General features: G+C 41.7%; 1 protein-coding gene across 2 annotated transcripts in view; it reads right to left on the bottom strand.

The window, feature by feature from the left end:
* Window positions 1-14284, bottom strand: part of DNAJB6 (DnaJ heat shock protein family (Hsp40) member B6) — a 58437-nt gene extending 44153 nt beyond the window's left edge. For both annotated transcript variants that reach the window (XM_054273429.1, XM_054273428.1), the window contains exons 1-5: window positions 14205-14284; window positions 4995-5103; window positions 4184-4293; window positions 1440-1499; window positions 964-1074 (exon numbers count right to left, since the gene is read on the bottom strand). In XM_054273429.1, coding sequence (XP_054129404.1) covers window positions 964-1074; window positions 1440-1499; window positions 4184-4293; window positions 4995-5059 — 346 coding nt within the window. In that variant the 5' untranslated portion in view covers window positions 5060-5103; window positions 14205-14284. The remainder of the gene's footprint in view (window positions 1-963; window positions 1075-1439; window positions 1500-4183; window positions 4294-4994; window positions 5104-14204) is intronic.
* Between the last annotated feature and the right edge of the window lie 8716 nt (window positions 14285-23000).

The following is a 23000-nucleotide window of genomic DNA, read 5'->3' as shown; positions in this document are numbered from 1 at the left end:
TGAACTACCCCCTTAATGCTGCCAAAGAAAATAAATTACTTTTAAAAATATTAAAACATTTACAAACATTATTACAGAGCTAAATCAATATCTACATACTGAACAGGAAGAAAGCCTGGTTTTTCAAGTACACCTCTGGCAGTTTTCAGTATGGAACTTTCTCACAGTAAATACTGAACACAGAATCAGTTCTGCTTTATAGGTCAGCATTTTGCTGAGCTGAACATACACAGAGAGATTGCATAAGAATCCCAGCACCTCTGAAAAGACCTTCACTAGAGCAAGCAAGAAGACCTTCAGCATGAGGGCAAAAAGATTCCTCTGACAACTTTTATAACATATTGCTTCCTTTAATGAATGCTTCCTAAATGAAGAACACAAACCTCAAGAACCATTTTATCTCAGTCTCTAAAGGCTCTAAACCCCAAGCAAGCAGGTGACATGAATTTGGGAGAAGGTCTAGATTATGTATGCAACTGTTCCTATTCTGATAGAAGCAAATCAATCCTGCTAGGACACAAGTTCACACTGAGAGTTATGGTGTAACAGTTATAATTAAGCTGTCCCATTCAGAAGCTCTCAAAGTTTTAATTTATTTACAGATCAAAAGAGAGAAATCAACAGACTAAGTTAGCCTGCTTAAATTCTTGAGAGGAAATTCCAGTAAGCACTTTTTCTGTTGAATATTATTTCAACTTAGAGACATTGCAGACATCATTTCATGTTTGGCAAACCAGGCCTTCCAACAAAACATTAATTGGCAAGCCATACCTAGTTTTGTACAATAAAATTAACCAAGAAACAGGTATGAAACAAAAATTTCAAATACAATACAAAATACCAGTTGTCTGCCTCATTTTCAGAACCATTTCTATTAAAACTACATTAGCTCTGTTTGTTTTTTAAGAGTAAAGTTTAAGCCCCACTTTAGATACATGTTACTAAAACCAGGGGATCACTTACCAAAGAAGTCAAATGAAAAGGGGTCCCTTCCACCAAAAAACTCCCTGAAGACATCATCTGGGTTGCGGAATGTAAATCCAAAATCAAATGGGCTATCATGATGATTTCCACCTGCAAATAAAAAAAAAAAGGAAAAAAGTTAAATTTCAGTTATCTTCACATATTCTTACTAATAAGAAAGTTGAGGCCTATAGGGTACTTGAATCATCTAAAAATATAAACAGTTTCCAACATTTCTCTTTCAGATATCATTTAACTTAAGTTCACACATTACTTCATCACTTTCCATAACAGTTTCTCTGTTTTCAAATAACAGCAATACCTTTTATAATAACCAGAAAAACTCTAAAACAATTGCCATCTTGATTTTTAAAAGACTGAATTTTAGGCCCTAGTACAGGCATTTCCAGACTCCTGTCTTGAAAAGAAAGCTACAGAAAATGGAGAAAGAAAAAAACTGCTGATTGTCAACATACCTCCACCTCCATTTATTAGGCCTTCTTTTCCATATCTGTCATAGATGTCACGTTTTTTAGCTACAAAGAGAAGTTGTACATCATGTCAGTAAACAGGTTTGTTGGTTTTGTGAAAAAATAAAACCACTTAACCAGCATTCTCTGTTAAGCATCTTCTCAAAGCTAGTTTATTTAAGGAAGTTCTGATCTATAACTGCTGAGCATCTTCAACAAGAACTGCCAGAGCAATTTACTTCAGAAAGAAGAGCTACAGAACTTCAAATTTAAGACCAGTAAGCTGTAGAAGGTCTAGTCCTGATGTATGAGAAAAAGTTTGGTTTAAGGACAAACTTCATATAGAAATTTGCCTTTAAGAAGAATATGGCAGATTTCTTCTTTGGACAGCTACCATGGAAAGCTTTAAGGCTGTGAAGGATCTCTGGACCTCAACCTGCTCCTCCACACAAGTCCAACTGTGAAGTTGGTCACATCTTGCCTGAACAAAGCTGTGATCACATCAATTTCTAAGATAAGATCCTACAGGCTCTCTGGAGAGCAGTTCCAGTGCTCAAGCACTCCCTTCCTCCTCTCCCACTTACCAACCTTGACCATTGTCTCTTCTCCTTTTCTTGCACAAGACCAAGCCCATTGTGGGAGAGTTAAGAGAACAAAGACCAGTGTTCATAAGAGTGACTGCAAAACCCCTAAAATTATTCATAACCATTTTTGCAGGCTTAATTGTGGGATATGGCATGGAGAATGATGTTCCAAAATGCCAAGGAAGGATGTGACTCAAACTGCATGCTCTCTATTATTTTAGAAGGCATGGAATGACTATTAATTTCACTGTAAACCAGCCAGTACTCATGAGAAAGGAGAGAAAAATGAACTCCACATTATTGCACAAGATCAGATGGCACTTTGGTACTGGAAGGAAACCTGAAGACCTTAAAGAGGCAGACAGACAGCTCACTTTGCCTGCACTGTTGTGGGAGTACCAGTCAAAAACCAATCAGGGCATTTGATTTTATTCTCTTAATATTATTATGCTTTTCCCAGTGGAATCTCTTCAGTGAAAGATGTTTTTAAAATTTAAACAGCATCACTGAAAGAACATGCAGTTACCTCAAACAGATATTGGAAAGTAAAATACTTCTGACTAACAAGAATTAAAATTTTATATAATGGTTATCTCAAATAACAGGAGCTTGCAATAGGTTCACATGCAGACAAATCCCCAAAGCTTGATGCATTATCTGTACTGCCTTTCTAGACAGCAGTTTTTGAAGAAAGGCATTTAACCTACCCATCCAATTATGAAGAAGAAAGCAGCAAGGCAGATAAACTGTCATGGGCAGGAAACAGCAAGGGCGCCCTGAGGGCTCACAAAAACCAAAATTCATCTTGAAAAATGTTCCATTTTTGAAACCACAAGGTTTCCCACAAGGGAAGTGTGTTCAATGATCACCCAATTTCAGTATTTTTTTTGCTTATGTAATCCCTTACAAAACTATTCTTCTGCCAAAAATCTGTCATCATTCAAGCCTGTAATGGTGTCAGAAAATTTCATTAAGTTTGCAGAACATTTGACTGCCTCTCAACCACTGGGCTGAAGATTCTGCTATCCCTGCTGCACAAATGATTGTTAAGACATCAGTAACTTAGGATTTGGCATAGATCCAAAAACTGGCAGCACTTTTAGAAGCTGTTCTAAAATTCTAGCACTGTACTGTTTCCAAAGAACTTAGAGATCTGTTTAACAACCAGACCAGTATCCTATTTTTATCCTGCTCAAAAAAATTAGCTTAAGAAGGATAAAGCACTCTAAAAGACAAGCATACAATGAACTAATGATAAATTAAGTTCTTTTTCTCCCCTGTTAATTAACTATCAAAACCAAGCAAAGAAACACAGTGTACAAGACTGCAGCTCACTAAATCAGGCTGAACTCTGAGAGGTAATCTAGATGCTGCTAAAGCTTTAAATATAGCTTTCCCATGCTCACTGTCTCAGGTGAAATCAAGGACACTTCAGAAATAGCATATAGACAGCTGCAGTCAATTACAGAGGAAAATAATCAAAGTAGCTTAAATCACTTTGTTATGATTCAGGCTGCTTTTGTCAGAACACTGGCAAAAGTTAATGATACTCTTCAAGCAAAAAGACATGGGTGAACTGTAAACTGCATTCCTGCACTACATGGGTCAGGCTAAACACCTCTTTCAGAACGATTCAAAATAAACATTATCTTTAGTATCACAGTTGACTGAAATTACAGAACTCACTCAAATGAAATCCAAACTTTCAGCAAGGTTTACAGTATGCTTGGGTTTTCTCAAGACTAGTTGACTATTACAAAAACTAGAAGCTGTAGGCCCAACAGTGGATACTTCACACTTGGTCTGGCCTGATTTTAGAGGATAAACACAATACCCCTATACTGACAATAACACTGGCCTCACCTGCTAAGACAAAGTTAATCTTGGGATTCACAGAAGTGTACAGAAACTTCTAGCAGACACTGAATTTCAGTTTCTAGTAGTTTGGTTATGTATCTAGGGAGATCCTGAAATTTTTGTTTCAAAATTTCTGCTTATTCTGCCTTATCTGCAAGCATCTTTCTCTTTCCTTGCCTTTGAAAAGGAAGCGGTCAAGTTGGATGGTGAACCAAAATTACAATATCCCTTCAAAGCATCATAGACCAACATTTTCAGCCTGATCCCCAGGACACACAGGCAGTTCAAGAGCCCTTGTGAGATACCTACCATCTGACAAGACTTCGTAGGCCTCAGCTACTTGCTTAAACTGCCGTTCTGCCTCATCCTTATTGTCTGGGTTTTTATCAGGGTGCCATTTCAGCGCCAACTTACGGTACCTGAGTGGAAGGAAAACAAAGGATACTTTACTCTGAAATAACAGAATATGCTATACAAATAAACACAATGTTGTCAGGTTAAACAGGTTGTCAAGGATCAAAATAAGAAATTCCTGGTGCTCTTTGTATATTGCATCTAGATATTGGGAGAAACCTGCAGGTACACAAAGAACCACCTACTCAGATATGTTTTAAATTAGAAAGTAGGTTTGGGGTTCCTTACTTATTCTGAAATTACTCTTGTGCATTTCTGATGATTAACATCTATGAGACCTAAGAAAAACATTCCAACAAAATATCTCTGCTGTGGGCTTCTCCTTAGAGCTCTGTAATTACAACCAACCAAGAGAAACATCAAGAGGAATCCGGTACATTAGAAGTTGATAAAGCTCCAAGAACACACTGATTGTGACATCCTAACATCAATGCCTTCTTTGCCAGCTGCACACAATTCCTATCCTCAAATGAAACACTTCAGGCAAAGTGTTCATAACTTCTTTCTTAGAGAGGCAAAGCTAAGCTTGCACTTAGATTGATATGCTTTGCAATTATCCAAGATCACAGTTCCAATATTTGAGTTCATAAAGCACCATGTGCAGGAATTTGCAAAAGAAATGGGAAGACAACAAAGTGTGACTACAAAAGCCATGTAATTATATCTGTCCCTTAAAATCCAAAACATCCACACCAGTGACACTCACGCTTTTTTGATATCCTCTGCTGAGGCATGCTTCTGCACCCCCAGAACTTCATAATAATCCACCATATTTCAGGAGTTCTTGTGGTAACAACAGCTGAGTCTTTCCAGTCCTGCAACAACAACAACAACTTGTAAATGAAGCTTGTCCAGTACTGCTACTCCATGAAAGTGAGGTACTGCCTTGTATCAAACCTGACCCAAGAAAGACAAAGTTCAAATGTTCCAAACCCCAAAAAATAAACAGCTTTACTTTAGGTCAAGAGGTCAAACAATTACTTTAATTCAGATTTTTATGTTCCTTAATCCCACTGAAACACAGTACACAAACACATAGAGATACAGCAGTTCCTGAAACAGATTAGACTGATAAGCTGAGTATTTTAAGAAGGGTATCTGGATTACAGTTTTGATGTAGATATTAATAACTCTGAATGCAAAAGTTCACCTGTTATCTGTGACACCTGTCATGTCTAAAGCACATATGGGCATAAACAAAGGGACCCATCTTTCACATCTGTTCTTCAGAACATTACTTCCACTGACATGCTCCCTCCAGAAAAGCAATGTTTGTGCAGGGCTTGGAAATTTAAAACTCAATCTCTTATTGAGTCCAATAAACCTTTCTAGCACTCAGGCTTTGACAAAAAAGTGCACGTTGCCAAAACTACTGAATATCATTTGCCTCCTTTACATTTCCCAAGAGAAGCACATAACCAGGCAAGATTGCTCCAACTGTAAGGTAACCAACCAACTCAAGTGCAGAGGCACTGAGTGTTTGTTAGTATAAAAGAACAGTTATCACAAGAGTCCTGAGAAGCCCAGAAGTTAAAAAAGCAGTTTAAATATTGACAGTTTCTTGTCAACACTGGAGATAATTACAAGGAACAGTTACACTGACCATTACTCCAACTAAATGACCACTAACATGAAAGAACCTTCCTAAAAAGTTTCAAGAATGTTTCATGTCTTCATGCAATGCTGTCTTTTTCTCTCCACCATTAAAAAATCTCCATTCTGGCAAAACTTCCAAGCCCCTTTCCATCCTACCCCTGCTGGCTTGTTTCAATTTAAGGAACAATAAACAGTGACCCTTTTCCTGTAGTTATCAACTTGTTGCAGGGAAAATCACCCAAATACACTCAGAACATAACACAGCAATGTATTAGTCACATTTTCTTATCTTGTGCATCAAGAACAAAAATTCATTGAAATAACCTTTCCCCCCCTCAAGTCATTCAGTGTTTTTCGTTTTAGCCCAGGCAGTCTCAGTTTCCTTTTTCCCAAGAAAACCAAGTATGATGTAGCCTAGTGAAATATTCTAAAATTAATTTATTGTATTACTTTTACATGTATCTTTCAACATCCTGGGATACAAACACTGAAAAAATACTTCCTTTCAAAATAAATTGGTACATCTTCAAAATATGTTCCTGCTGTAGGTTAAAGCTTAATTACCTTTAATTATGGATTATGGTTACACACACATTTCCTCAAATGGCAGAACCAGTTTAAGAGATACCCTGCCGTGGTTCCTCCCCTCTCCAAACCACTTACAGAAGCAAATGTACTGGAGGACCCACGTGTTTAAAACTTGGTGGTTTTAGCAATCCCCTTAACCATACAGTCCCACAAACACAAAATTAAAGTGTAGCAAATAAATAGCCCTTTGAAGAAATCTCCACATCAAAAAAAACATAAGGGTATAGTTAATACTGTGACCAACACCAAAGGAAGTTGGGGGACGCGCACTAAAATTAAGAATGCCAATAATAATAATGGACTGATGGCAGTGTTCAATATGTAAACATACAGATTACTAAAAATATCCCAGGATATTTGCTATCAACTGGCCTCTCCAGCTTTGCTGCTTCCCACACAACAATTGGAACAGCTCTGTGAACACAGAGGCGAGGAGCAGAGTCAGTGTGGGTAAGTTTGTTATCAAATCCCACAGCCTTATGAGGAACAGCATATATGGAATGTACAGCCTGCAAAGAAATCAGGGGGAATCCAGCATGAGTCAAGCTTAAGGCTAAAGGTCAGAATTCCTCCTAACAAGCCTAAAACTAGCAAGCAACCAGCAAAAAGCCTCAGGACAGGAGCACATACAATAACACTAAGTGTCCTTTCCATATTCTCCTTTTCTTATACAAGACCTTCATTAGCTCTCCTCTCAATTCTGGTACCTATCTTAGAGGGAAAAGTTAAAAACTCAAGCTTCTAACTAGAAAAAGCATGTAGGAAAAGCAAGTTAGATGTAACAAATCATATCTTTCCCTAGAGAACTTTGTGCACACAGGTAATCATATTGTTTTCAACACAGTATTTTTTTAAAACTTTCCTGCTTGTTTAAAAGAAATGCTGCAGATCTGTGAAGTTCAGACTCAACAGAAACACCATATATCCCAGATAACAGAAACCTGAAGTTGGGACAAAAAAACAAAGCAGAAGCATGATCACCTCTTAACAGATGACTCTGACCCTAAAAAGCTACTCCTTCAAGATGGAGAAATTATTTGTTTCAAAGAAATGTCAGGGGATTGCATATTCTGTCTTTAGTGAGTGTTATTGCTCAGTTTTTACTTGTCACTAGCATAAAGTCTGGAATTAAAACAGCCAGAAACCTTCTAAAGAAAACAAATTCTTAATATTCTCCTTCTAATCAAAGTGTCACCAAAGTCAGGTGACAGGAAGCATTCATCTCTAATATCCTGTTATTTCTATCTGCTAGTTATCATAAAGCATAAACTGTACTGCTGAAACTTCAGTTATCATAGGAACTTTTTGAATGCAAAAAGGTTTTAAAAATATTTAGAAGAAAAAAACTCATCTGCAGCTTCTTTTGTCCAGCTAAAGAAAAAGAATGTCAGCTAGTATTTACCCCTCAACAGCCACCAAGACTGACCAAAAAAACACCATGCACACCCACAAAACCCCCCTCCCCCAAAACATCCAACAATATTCACAAACTAGAAAAGACCTCTATCTGCAATCTTTTCAGGACAGATTTAAAATACTCACTCAAGAAAACAGCCACCATCAGCTTATAATAAAGCAGAATATGGATCACCATTGACTTAGAAAATAGAAGATGGCCAATTTAAAAAAAATAAGTCAGTACTTCTAAGGCTAGTAGGAATGTGCATGGTGAAAATGCATAAATGTTTCATAGATGCAAACCATACACCTCCCTGCAAGAAACCACCCAACTGTCCTAATCACTATGACATGACAAAAATCTTCTCCAAACACGCAATCTGTCAAATAATTTGTCTCCAAATATACAAGCAAGGCTCATTAATTAGGCACTTGAGAGTTTTTTCTAAAGCAAGGAAGAAACCAGCCCACATTAGCTGATTTCCTGCCTCCATCCACAGAAAATCTTCAAAATTTCAGAAGAAAATACAAGCCAAAAAAAAAAAAAAATTAACCAGCTGAAAGAAGATGTTTCATGGCCTTTGTGTTTGCTCACAAAAATCCTGTAGTTCCCTGAGCTGGGAACTGCACTATGTTTACAGTGTGCTATCAGCTACTCCAACTCCTTCTGTGGGGCATGAAAATCAAACAGGCAAATGTTGATGTGAACCAAAGGTTTCCATGGTCTATAGATTTCTCAGGCATCACAGGGAAGGCAGCTTTGTTCTGGTTTACAGTGGCCCTGAACTACACGGACACAGGACCAGGCTCAGGCCCTCCCCACACAGCTCAGCCTGAGTTACCAGAACCTGGCCCATAAACTCTTTACAGCACAGTCCTCAGCTACATAAAAAGCATGAGAAGCATTACAGAAGACAGATATGTAGAGAGCTCCAAACTTTCATAAGATCAGATGCCAGAGAAAAGCAAGTAATCAGACAAACGAGCAGCAGGGATGACAAAGCAGCACCCCAAACTAAACAGGGAATGGGGGAAAGCATCCAAACAAGAAATTCCTTAGAGCAGCCAGGAGGGAATTCAGACAGCAAGGGGCATGCGACCTTTGCAGTCAGCTCAGTCATAAAAAGTTATCTATTTCTGGCCATGAAGCAATGGGCAGCACAGAGAGTCCTCAAAGATGCCAGAATAGCTCGAGCTCAGTGACTGCAGCAGTCACCTGGAGAGCAGGATGGAGTTCCAAACTCCTGATTCACAAACTTCACAGAGCAGGCACTCATCAACATCCTCTGCAGGCCCCACAGCCACCCAGGTGCCAGCACCTGCTGCTTTCCATGGAGTTCACCAAAGGATTGCATCCTGCTGTCAGCTCTGCAGGAACAAACACCCTGCTCTGAAGGGTGAACTCACAAAAATCCACTGTGCTAACACAAAGTTTACCAGAACATTTTTTAAGAGTAAGAATGCTAAGGAACAAATAAAGCTTCCTATGAGTACAAGAATGCAGAGTAAGAAAACCTGTGTAAGTTTTCTGATTAATAAACCTGACAAACACATTTAAACAAGGCACCAGCATTAATTTTTTCCTCCCACTTATACATACACAGTGCAGACTAAAGCATATTAACAACTTCAATGCTTTTACGTACCTAAGCTTAGAAAAACTGTCACAGTTTAACTTCACAGGCTCCTGAAATTTTTTGTTTCATGGAAAAATGTCAATTTACCATATAATTTAAATTAATACGATGTACTTAAATAGCCATGTTTATGCTCATTATTTTAATACTCCTTCAGTATCCTCAGGAGATGAATTTAATAAAATGCACATTCCAAAAAGCTTAGTTTAATCTCATGTTTACAGCAAACATCCTGCCTGTATGTCAGACAGCAGAGTGGATTTGGATACAGTTGTTGTTATTATTATACCAGTTCAGGCAGGAAGAAGGCAGCTGGGCTGGCTGCTTTACCTTGCAGCTCATGTTCCATTGTGGAAAAGCCAGCAACAATAAAACTCCCCCACAGCCAGACAAGAGGCACCTGACCAGGACACCCTCACCCCTCAAGGTGCTACACAGAGTCCTGTCCACTGCTCTCCTCCCCAAGGACAGCAAGACAATTCTGGCAGGAATTACAGGCCTGGTCTGCACTGCTGCCTGGCACATGGAAAGCCTGAAGAGGGCAACAAGTGAAAAACCATTAAAAAAGAGTGAACCAACCAAAAATGGAAACAGAAGAAATACCAAAATCTTCATCTGTGAAAGAAATGTAAGCTGGCTAACAAAAACCAGGAAAGGATGTTGATCAGTCAACAGGTCACCCTCTCTCCTGCTTATCCATCTCGTCTCTGATAAAGGGGGACTTATTCATGATCTTTCCTTAAAGCCAAGGAGCACTTTTCCAAAACAACTCAGGTGTCCAAATTTGGAATTGTGTCACAAATATCTGGAACACTGTCACTCTCCTAAAATTAACCATAAAAGGCTATTTTATACAAAGTAAAATAAAACCTTATTTTAAAAAATATATGATCTGCCTATGAGTAAGCAATTAAAAACAGTGAAAGCCTCAACTGAAAGACACGGCCCAGAAAGTTTTAGGCAAATAATCACATGCAAACAGATGATCCTTTAGGGAAAAGAAAATAGTTCAAAGTTTCTACACATTTCCCCTGAAGTGTTTTTGAGTCATGATAACTTTATTTAACCCAAAGAAAAAGAAAAAGGAAAAAAAAAGGCTTCATTAAAGCAAACAGCAACTTTTGATAGGCTGTCACAGATTCAGACTACATTTTAAGAGAGAAAAAAATTTCTAATCAGAAAAATTAAAGTTTTAATAAAAAATAGCTGCAATGTAGCTATGAATGGCTTCAGACTTACTATATGGCCTTTAAGGTCCTTGTTAAGTACTGAGTCCTCACTAATACCAGGGGGATTTCAGTATTCAGAGCAAAGAGAAAACATAAAACCTACAACTAGAAACTGTAGGAGTGAAATGCATATGCATGAATTATTTCTTCCCTAGCACTTAAATAAAGCAGAATGATTTCTTTAAGTCTAAAGTAAGGAAAATCTAACATCCATTCAAATGTATTTCATCCAAAAGAAAATAAAATTTAAACTACTAACACCCTCAAATATAATTTTATTTTAAATCTATCTTGAAAGAAACAATCATCATATGCAAGATCCAACAAGTTTTGACAAAGCTAGGTAATTTCTCACTAATCCTTCCATTGCTTGAATAAGACAAAGGAATAGCTTTGTCATGAAATGTTTCCAGGACACAACTGAGGTTCTTTTACAAATGCTATTAGAGAAATGGAGCACTTCCTACTTAAGGAGCACAATGCTTAAACATAAACCTCACACAGCTAAGTCGAAAATTACAGCAACGAGTTCCCTTCAAAGCCAGCCTGACTGCACGGCTCAGGAGCGGTGGATGCACTCTGGGAGCCTGGAGAGCCTCCTGTGCTGTGCTGTGCTCTGCTGCCCTGTGCTGGGCTGTGCTGTGCTGTCCTGTGCTGTGCTGTGCTGTCCTGTGCTGTCCTGTGCTGTCCTGTGCTGCCCTGTGCTCTGCTGCCCTGTGCTGTGCTGTCCTGTGCTGTGCTGTGCTGCCCTGTGCTGTGCTGGGCTGTGCTGTGCTGCCCTGTGCTGTGCTGCCCTGTGCTGCCCTGTGCTGCCCTGTGCTGTGCTGCCCTGTGCTGCCCTGTGCTGCCCTGTGCTGTCCTGTGCTGTGCTGCCCTGTGCTGCCCTGTGCTGCCCTGTGCTGTGCTGCCCTGTGCTGCCCTGTGCTGTGCTGGGCTCTCCTGCCCTGTGCTGGGCTGTGCTGTCCTGCGCTGTCCCGTGCTGTGCTCTGCTATCCTGTGCTGCCCTGTCCTGTGCTGTGCTGCCCTGTCCTTGTCCTGTGCTCTCCTGTCCTGTCCCGGCAGCGGCCCCGGCCCCGCGCTGACATCGCCGCCCGTTCCAGGCCAGGCCGCGGCACCCCCGGCCCGGGGACACGGCAGTCACCGCCCCCGGCCCCCGCAAGCTCCGCTCACAGAGCTCACTGCGCCACCGAGCTCGGCACAGGGGCAGAACAAACCTAAAACCTGGCATTTATATCTCGTGTACTGTTAGGAACTCCTGTATCCTACATAAGATAATTATGATTTAACGTAAGTTATTCCCTCTCCCCGCATACATTCCAATGGATAAAAGAACGAACACAGTCGGTAAAGAAATCTATCTATTTAAAAACATCAGTAGCAAAACTCATTAGCCCTCTAAAACTTCACAAAGTAAAGCCCTTCCCTCCTTCTTCCCAAGCCCAGCCAAGATAAATTAGCAAACTGCATTGATCTGGAAAGGACAGAGAAAATACCAGAGAGAGAAGCTGCCTGGGTAAGAATCAGCTCTAGTTTGAAAGCACGAGTACTTAAAAGACAAGCTCGATGGAACTCTGCAGTTTACAGATTTAGTTTACATTATTAGTAGCACTCCAGTCTAAACAGTGCTGCCAATAAAAGCAGCAAATTAAACTTCTACTCCTATAGACATTCTTAAAGAAAATTTAATACTAATTTAACTTCCATTTTCAACACACTCTTATTCTCCACTGAGAAGTCAGCACAGGCGCCGAGGGGAGTACACAAAGTGTTGTGCAATAGTTAAAATTCTGGTTGTTTGCAATAAAAAAGTAATCACAGCGACAAGATCTGTAAATACATTTACTCACTGGTCCAAACAAATACATTTACTCATTGGTCCAAACAAATCTTCTCTGACAACATAATCCATCAAACTAAATGGTATTTTCACTACTAGGCTCTTGATCACCAGCTGAACATAAAATCCCTAACTGGAGTACAAGGATCTCCAAAGAGTAAACAAAAATTAAGGTCAGCAGGCAGCAGTGAGTGCAACCTCTGCTGCAGGACCGGAGAGGCAGAGCCTTGCTTCATCCCAGCTGTTCCCTTTGTGTCAGCACCTTGTTCTTATCACTTTTTGACACTTTATACCCTAAAAACTCTTGACTTTGATCACTGACTATGCAATGACACAAGCCTAACCATTTGTACATTACAAACCCAGCTTTCATGTTACCGTGTCTAAATAAGTAGCAGTTTATAAATATTACAATTTAGAACTGATTTGTTCAGTATTTAGAATTATTTCTAACACCTTTGTTAGCACGGCTGAAGCACACGTTTTGAGCAGCCAAGGAGAGCTCAGGCAGCAACACAACACAAAGTGTTGGTGCAAACAAGAACGCGAGTTGTAAATCCAGCCCACAGCCCCCTCCGAAGCGCAACAAACACTGAGGACAAACAGCGTTCCTTACCTGGCAGTGTCAGCTTTCAACTCGGCTCGGAACCTGGCAACAGCGAACTCAAAACGCCCGACCTCTGCCGACCTCACCCACAACAAACCTCTCTGCTGCCCCTACCCCGAGCAGTAAACACTGAGCGAACGTATCGGAACTGCTTCCATCGGGGGAAACACAGCGCCTTTGGCTTAGGATCATCAGGGGTGGAAAATGCCGCTGAGATCATCCAGCCCAAACATCCCCAGCATCGACCGCCACTGTCCCTTAATCACCAACCCAGCCAGCGCCACATCCAGGCGCTCCCGAACACCTCCGGGGATGGTGACTCCGCCGCCGCCACAGGCAACCATTCCAATGCCTGACCACCCTAAACGAGAACTATCTAACACATTATCTAATCATATATCTAATACATTATCTAATCAAATATCTAATACATTTTCTGATCTGATCTCCCCCGTCTCATCTCAAGGCCGTTCCTCCGGTGCTCTCACTGCAGGCACGGCCCGCAGCTCACCCCCCTCTCCTTTCAGGGACTGTAGAGAAAGGAGAACGCCACACCGCTCGCAAGCCGCCAAGGCAGGACCCCGCGACAAAAAGCGCTTTAAGGACAAGGTCTGTTCAACGAAACGAGGCTCGGCCTCATCCCCTGGGAACTGACACCACTGTGAGCAAGGAATGGAAAGCCCGAATTTATTTTCTGCCTCGCGGTGAGCAGGCGGCAGCGCGGGCTGGCACCGAACGTCCCGGGGTTTGTCCCGCTCCGAGTGCCGGGGGAGCCCAGGGCAGCCGCTCCCTCCCCGAGCTCGCTGCGGTCCCCGAGTCCCGCCAAGGCCGGGCAGAGCCCGCACGGCAGCCGGAGCCGATCCAGCACTGCGGGGCCTGCGCCGGCCGCGCCGCGCCGCGAGGCCCCGCTACCAGGGACGCCGCTGCCGAGCACCGCGGCCCGGCCAAGCGCCCGCTCCCCGCTGCCCCTGCCTCCCGCACGGCCGCGGCCGGGCAGCCCCGGGCCCGTCCGCCCCGCACTCACCCGCCGGTGTCTGCTCGGCGCGGCCGCCGCTCCCGCCGCTTCCCTCCCGCCGCTCCCGCCGGGACAAACGGCAGCGGCCGCAAACAGGAAGCGCCGCCAGCGCGCGCCGTCACTTCCGCCCCGCCGCTTCCGGAAGCTTCTCGAACGGCCCCGCTGGGTGTCCCGTGCGAGCGGAGAGCGCCCCCTGCCGGCCGCCGGCGGGACTGCACCGGGGCGGGGCGGGGCCGCGGGAAGGGCGGGGCTTCCTGTGGGGAGGGGCTTCGGGAGGGGCGGGGCTTCGGGAGGGCAGGGCTCCGGGCGGGGCAGGGTCATTGCGCGTTTGTTTGTGCCCCGCGCGTTTTAAACAGCGATGGCTGCTCCCGGCTCCACGGAATCACAGCGTGTCTGGTGGACATGGTTGTGTTCGGTCATGGGCTGCAAGCAGCCATGGCTGCTCCCGGCTCCATAGAATCACAGCGTGTCTGCTGGGCATAGTGCTGCTGTTCAGTCACGGGCTGGACTCTCAGAGGTTTTTTCCGACAATGTGATTTTGTGAAGCAATGCTCAGGTGGGCAGCTGAGGGGAAAGGAGAAGGAAAAAGAATAATGTTAAGAAACATTCTTTGAATAGGGTGAGTTTGGCTGCTAGAAGTGAGATGACAAAATTTCTTCCCCTTCTGGGTCTTTACTCTCAAAAACTGGGGGTGCCAAAATGATGAACCAGGCTCTGCTCGGTGGCTCCCAGCAACAGGAGATGAAGCAATGGGCAGAAACTGAGGCACAGAAACTCCACTGAACCTGAGGAAGAACTTTTTTACTGTTTATTTCTTCTAGTTTAATTCTTTACTTCTTTACTGCCCTGGAACAGCCTGCCCAGAGAACCTGTGGAGTCTCTCTCCCTTGCTGGATATTCCAGAGCCATCTGAACACAGTTCTGTGCCATGCGCTCATTTTGTTTTTTCAGCTTTTCCTACAGCACCACAGCCAGGCTTTACTTTTTGCATTTCCCCTCACAGAATCCCAGAATGGGTCAGGCTGGAAGGATCAATGTGGTCCAACCACATTTGCTTGAGCAGGGAAGTTGGACCACATTGACCCTTCCAGCCTGACCCATTCTGGGATTCTGTGAGGGGAAATGCAAATAGGGATGCCTGGGTGTGTTGCTGTAGGAAAAGCTGAAAAAACAATAATTTTAAGAAACATTCTTTGAATAGGTGAGTTTGGGTGCTCAAGGTGAGATGACAAAATTTTTTCCCCCTTGTGTGTTTAAGCTGTTGTCTCAAAAGTTGTAACTCTGGCACACAATTCCTTTGAGGTCAGACTCCTCTCCAGGCATGTAGCACCTGGACAGAGCCCTGTGCTGGGTGAATGTATTGGAGCATCCTTTGTGTTATATTGAAATATGTGGTCTTCTGAGTGCCATGGCTGACAGACAGCAAAGTTATTATTGTGTTTTTAAAATGTGGACTTTCTCCATGCTTTAAATTGCTGTAAAATTATATTTCTTGCCCCTTACTTAAAAAGTGAAGGCATTAATTTATACATCAACAAAGTGAAGTTAGAGAGTTTCCACGCCTAAAATGTATGCTTCCCAAATAAAGTCAATTAAAAGTCTATTCATTATTTAGGAAGAGTTTGTGTGGGAGTGAAGTCAGTTCAAGAAGACAAAAGCCAGCTTGGAATAAGGCAGGAGAAGAAAACCTAAAACAAATCAGCAGGACAAGTAGTAGGACAAGCCTAAGTATAGGTTTGGTGCTTTGGGGAAATGCAAGCTTCAAAAGAAATATTGTTGATGCTAAGTTGTGGTTGTGGAACTGTTCTGACAGTGTAGCCCTGCTTTAGCATCCTTCAGATATAGGAATAATATTTGGGAAGGCTTAGAGACCAATTTTGCATTTGGAGAAGGAAAGGCATGAGGAGGTAAAGTGCCTGCTCATAGCTGAGGGCAGGGCAGTTTGGCATCTTCTACCAGAAAACACTGAGAATGTAAATAAATGTTTCCTAACAAAGTTATAGATGAAAACAAAAGACTGTATAATTATTTTTAATAAATCAAAAATATATTTTAATTGGTTTATGCTTTTCTTTGAAGAAGATATGAAGGCATTTCCCAAGACTTCTCAGAATGGGCATTTTACAGAGCTGCCAATTACAATTATAATTTATTAGGACACCTCTTTTTTTAAAAAAATTACAATCTTTGATAGCTCAGATTATCTCTAATACTGAACAATAATAAGAATTATTTACTTTTTTATAGTTTGCTCCAATTGTGGCCACGATATTTAGTTTTCTGGTCTCTGTTATAGGGAAAGGCAGGTGATTTCTATTAAAATAGCCCATGGCAAAGCCCAGCAGAAGAGGCACTGCAGGGGGTACTGAAGCACATCCATCCAGGACTGCCCTGGCTGAACTTCATTTGGTTGGTGATTGCCCAGCCCTTGGATTGGTCTGGGTCTCTGCAGGGCCTCTGTTCCCTCAAGGGAGTCAGCAACTCCTCCCAGTTCAGTGTCCTTGGCACACTTGGTGTCCCTTCCAGCCCTGCATCCAAGTCATTTGTGAGGCTGTTGTTCCACAGGGCTGGAAGCCCACTGGGGACAGGGCACCAGCCTGGTGTCACCCCCTCCACTGGAACCCTTTGTGCTGACCCTGAGCCCATTGCTCACCCAGCCCAGGCTGTGTTTATCCAGCTGTGTGCTGGACATTTTGTGCAGAAGGATCCTGGGAGAGACACTATTGCAAGTTTTGCTGAAATCCAAAAGGATTACATAACTGGCTCATTAACATTTTTAATTAGTTCTATTTATAGGACTAATAAAACTGAAAAGCTTTTAGATTCAGAAGACCTTCAAAGGAATTTGCAGAAGTATGAAGTCAAAGTGTCCTGTGTTTTTATGGCTCCCTGCTTGCAGCAGAAGCCTGGAGAACTGTGTTAAGGGACATTAAATCTGATGTTGCTGGCAGAGCATCAACATTCCAGAAACAAAAGTTCTGGTGGGTCTGTTAAAGCTGGTATCAGAGATGCAGGCTGATATCCAAGTGCTGAGTCATTGAGTCAGGATAAACACTGCTATCAAAGAATCTTAATTGTTTGAGATCTTTCAGCTCTCCTCTGGGAACATGAGGGAAAGGTCTGGTCACTTCACCCAACTTCAGCTGTCTCAGACATCCAGTTTGAGGGCATTGACTGTGAAGAGAGAGGAGAGGGCACCTCCAGGGCACAGTTCATGCCATCCTCTTTGGAGAGGGTGGAATTTTTGCTTTTGTGTTTCAGTACAGAAGGAGCCTCCTGCCAGAGCTCTGTCCTGGGGCTGCCTGTTCTCCCCAGGTGCCTCACAGCCACCCCACAGATGCCTGAAGCTCAGTGAGATGAATTCAGCCCTAACTGGTAGCTATAACCTAATGATGGAAATCATGTGGCAGCATTCCAGGAGGTACTGGCAATTCCCATAGTTCCCAGATTCCTTTTTTAAACCATCTTTTATGATTTGTGGAGGTCAATTATATAAAGCCCATCAGAACACAAGAAATGCTTGAAAATGCTGCATTAGAGAGACATTAATATTAATCCTCCTGAGGTGGAAATGGCTGTAGCCTTCCCAGCCTGCTGCTCTGCCCTGCTGCTTTAATGCATCTCATTTTTCTATTTACAGATTTACAGATTCTATTTTTGGTGTTAACAAAGAATATGAGCATATGTATCAAAGACTGTTCTCACGTCATCTAATTATAGCACTGCTGGCAAAGTAATTCTGGAAAGTGGCACTTAATTAAATATAAGCATTAACTTTTTGCTGATAGTTTATCAGAAAAAATTTGACTTGAAATATGGGCAATACACCTTGAGTTTGAAACTTTCACTAGAAGCATTAAAAGCACAAAATAACCCATTTTCCCTTGCATTCTCCAGTGTTTGCCTGTCAAGCACAACCTCAGTTTTCATTGGTACAGTGTGTCTTAGGTAATCTAGAGGCTGCAAGTTTATCTGAGCTCCTCTTTGTGTGCAGAAGCCTGAGCTAAGTGGATGCTTTTGAAAGTGGTTAAACCACTTCAGCATAGTTTATGTTTTTGCCAATTCCTCCTGAAATATCAGGTGTATTCTGCTGATTATCCGGGGTCTGCACACAACAACCCAGCAACTACTGGGGGCAGTCAGAGGATCTCACAGCTTATGCCAAGTGCTTATTCTTTGCAAGGACAGCTTGATCAGCATTTATGTTCATTAACTTGATCAGGGATATGCTTTTTTCTCCATTTGACAATGTGAAATATTAGTTAATTCTATGTAATTTTTCATCAATCGCCAAATAGATAATTATACCAGAAGTATCTCTGCAGAACTTGGAGCTCTGCTGCCTTTTGCCTGAAAAGTGAAGAGGGGAAAAAAGAAAAACAGAAATAATTCTTAAGTAAAGACACAATGGCTAAAAGAAACAATTCCTTCAGTAGGTTCGTTTGACAACATACAGCAAAACTACATAGCAACTGAGGAGAGATGCTTGTCCCAGGTCTAACATTTGGGCAAGCAGCAGTAGCAGGAGGATCTGAAATAACACCATCTGGTGAATGCCTGCTTCTCTCTTCAGCAATCAAGAACTATGTGTAACTATAAACAAGGAATAAAATAGAAATAATGCAAAACTACTTTTCAGTTAAATGTTACACAGAATGAACAAACAGCTGCTCTGGGAATGCAGAAAAGAATGATGTTAAATATAGTAGAAAATTTGAGCATGCTGCTCCTATAAATACATGAACCAACTCTGCAAACAGAATGTGATTCTGCAGAGCTGTGGACAGGGAGGCTTAGACCCAGACTGGAGAGCAATTCTGGCAATAAATGTGGCAATGATTTAACCATCCCACAGGAAGAGCTCATCCCCTGACAGTGTGAAATCAAGATGCAGGATATCTGTGCCAGCCTTTATGCCCCATTTTTTGCCAGTCAGAATTCCCATGTTTCTCCTGTTTGTCTGATGTGCTTTGCTGAATTCTGGGCTACTCAACCTTCAGAAGACAATCAAAATACAGGGGTTTGCACAAGAGGTTGCACTTGGGTGTTTGACACTGCTGGTGGCAGAAGCAAATACACATTTAGGTAATGTAACACTGGTCCTATGGTTTTTATATCAATGTTTAGTATTCTATCTATAAAAACCCATGAAAATAATTCAGAACCCAGTTTTTACCAAATCTGCTATTTTACATTGATAAGAGATTTGCAAAATCCTTGAAAAGTCAAAGCAGCAGTGGAGGTTGAAAAAGCAAAGCCAAAATCTTAAATCCAACCTTACCTGGTAAGTGCCACTGATTAACCACCACAGGAATGTGACAAGGAAGAGATTTACTGTCACTTAACTCAGTCCCCAGTCACATCAAAGGCCACAGAAGGAATTTTGAAGATGCTGCTGGGGTCACTAACAAGCAAGGCAGAGAAAGATGGTTACAGTCTTGGAAGCTGTGTCATAGGAGGAGACGCTGAGACAGCTGATGTTGTTCAGCCTGGAGAAGACTCAGATTCCTTAATATTGCCCCACAGAACAAGAGGCAATGGGCACAAACTGGAATACAAGAAATGTTTTATGAAGAAATGATTTAAAAGGTTTTATTGTGTAGTTAATTGAACACTGAAAACAAGTTGCCCAGAGAAAGTGTGGGTTCTCCATCCAAGAAGACATTCAGAACTCCACAGGTGAAGGTCTTGCCCAACCTGCTGTTGGTGACCCAGCTTTGAGCTGGGGGTTGGAGTAGGTGATCTCCAAACATCCTCCTGACTTCAGCTATTCGGTGTTCTCTCTAATGGATTCAGCTTGTGTAACTTCCATGATCACTTCTTGCCTCTCTACACACATGAGAAATGTAATGCCCTTTCCAGACTACCAGATACATACTGAAAAACAGGTCAGATACATGGGCATTTGTGTTTTTATTAATGTTACAAATTAGAAAATGCCCTACAAGAGGAGTTTCATGTAGTTTTATGTTCACCACATTTTTAGTAGCAGGTAAAGCATATATGCTGCTATTTCTAAACATTCAAAAAGAAATATGCACAATACTAACTTTATAAATGTTAAAGTAAAACTAAAAGTGTATTTAGCAATGAAAATAATAAATGAGCAAAGGGAAGCAGGTAAGTCTAATTATCAAAGGAGATAAAAACTAAATTGCACCTTCAAAGGAGCCCACAGGTGCTAGAATTCCAGAAGCTGAAAGCGAAATTTTTGTGTTTGCTGACAGAGTAGCATTCCTCACTATCAATTACAGCTTCTCAGACTTCTATCCATGGAATTTCATTCTTTCCAAAGATTCAAAAGAAGTTTTTACAAAGCAGAGGCAAGTGCATTGTTTGGAAGACACCCTGAACAAAGGTAACCCTCAGAGCTGCAGCTTCCTTGGCAGAGTGGGGAATCGAAAGCTGAAGGTAGGAACCATCCCAAAGGAGAACCACAGGAATGTTTGGAAAACAGTGGTGACTGAGGCCAGCCATTAACCCAGCCCTGCCAATCCCACCACTGAACCAAGCCCCTCCGTGACACACCTCCAGGAATTTTAAATTCCTCCATGAATGTGACTCCACCACTGCCATGGGTGGCCAGTTCCATCAGTACTACCTTTGAAACCAACTAGCAGTTAATATTAGATTTAGAAACTATTCAGAACCATCAGTTTTTAACAAGAGAATGCCCAATTTACTGCAAAAAAATGAAAGACTGTTTCTGCAGAGTTTCAAGAAAACTCAAATTATTTTATTCACAAAAGCAGAAGTCAATAAAAATATAGATATCCTGATCAGTTTTACAGACCATGTTAATTTCTTCTCTCCTTCACTGACAGGCAAAAGCATCATGAAAAAAAAGTAACAAGCATTTACATCACAAACCATTATTAACACAGATTCATGTATATGAGCAAATATTACAGGTCCAACAAATATTCCTCTTTTTCCTTTTTTTTTCTGTGCTGTAGTGCTTTTCAGTGGTGGCAAGAATACGTGCTAACTGGTATTTAACTAACAGTTTTTGGTAGAAACTGAAATGTATGAACTCACTGCACTCAGTTTTTTCTCTGAATTCCAAACCCCTTTATAGGATTTATTGAGAATGTTTGTGCTATATTATTCAAGTGATGCCAAAAAAAAAAAAAAAGTCAACACTGCTACTAATAGCATCAGAAAGCTCATTTTTTATTATTTTTATGGAGCACCTTCCCGAAAAATACCTGAAGATATCCTCCTCATTCAAATCAAACTTCTGTCAGCTCAGTGTTTATGCAGGGAACTGGAGGAAAATCTTCCCTCTTCTAAAGATATAGAAATGTTCCCTAGAAATCAGCTTTGTAACATTTATACAAGTCTGGCTTTCAGGACCATGATGGAAGACAACAGAGATTAAGCACAAGGCAAATTACTCCTGGTTTGGTTTGCTGTGCTTTGTTTTATTTGAATCCACCTAACAGGACTGAACCCCCATCTGGAAAAACTCTCACTGGAAGAAAGAGACCAAGTGCTAATTTTATTTCTTTATTCCACTTTTAACGCCTTTGAACTTTGTAGAGGTGAAAAATTTGTGAACTCTTCTATCATACAGACCATGACAAAAATGTTTGTAGAACAGGTTACAAAATTACAAACCCAAATCTAGTTGAAAACAAAAACCAATCAGAAAGTGCTTGCTTTTTCAAAAACCAAGTACTGAACTAGAAGGAAGAAACACTGTAGTACAGAAACTTATATTCAGGAAGGTTGTCTTGTACAGAAACCAACCCCAAACTCATAATTATTACTGCTGTAATTCTGATGATCAAATCAACAATAAAATTCCAGGTTGCTTGCATGCAGAGTGCTCCTGCCTCTGCCTACCTCAACCCTGGGAGCATCACCACTGGGGGACAGTTTGCTCTTCTTTCAAAATCCAGTTTCACATAGAAACAATTCTTGCTATGTAAGTGCTACAAGAGATCATTTCTACCCCCCAGGACGTGACTGTTACCTCTCACACCTTTACCTCCTGTTCCTTAAAACATCCAGCAATAGCTCATTGAAAAGGAGAGCTCGTGCTTCACCCTGCCTGCCTGAGAGCAGCTGGCAGAGCTGCACGCACTGGCTGCCAGGGAAAGCCCCACTGTGCTCTCAGCGCAGCCTGGATCTGAAGGGGTGAAGCTGCACAGACCTTCTGTGCACAGTGACACACGACTGCTCTGATGGCTGCCCGTGCCAGCATCACATCTACAGGGCACAAACGTCACTGAGTGCTGCAGGACAAAGAAATGAAACACCAGAGTAGTGCCAGCAAACTCAAGTTCTCTCCTGGAGGTTTCTGCAGCTCTGTGCTTGCTGCCATTACAGCCCTGTGCAGTCACAGTCCCCCAGCCTACCCTCCCTGTGGCACCCCTGCTCTCCTGGCCACACACAGCAATAGTGGGCACTGGCTCCTTTTCAAAAGCACAAAGTGGACAGTACCAGTCACCAGTACTTGGCATGACTCCAACACAATCTTCAAAATACAAATATTTAATAGAAAAATTTAATTTAATTTTACAAAATACAGATACAACACTACTCGATGTAGCAAAATGATGGAATTGAAAAATAATTTCAAAATATTTAAAGCATTAGGTTCTAAAATAAATAATGCTATCTAAAAGAAGTGTTCAGGTTTTGCAATTAGGAGGAGGCAGTTTCACTATTACTGATCTCTTCAACTTCTTTACAAGTTTCATAATTTATGTAGAAAAATATACAAGAAAAGAATTTGGGATAAAGAATAGGTTGAGCATGTAACATTTAACATAAATAAAAAGCCTAAAGCAAAACCAA

Source organism: Melozone crissalis, unplaced genomic scaffold (genome assembly GCF_028551555.1).
Source record: "Melozone crissalis strain CALT ecotype California unplaced genomic scaffold, PUWL_Pcris_2 ptg000016l_1, whole genome shotgun sequence".
NCBI lineage: Eukaryota > Metazoa > Chordata > Aves > Passeriformes > Passerellidae > Melozone > Melozone crissalis.
The sequence above is the reverse complement of the archived record's forward strand: the minus strand, read 5'-3'. Positions and strand labels throughout refer to the sequence as shown.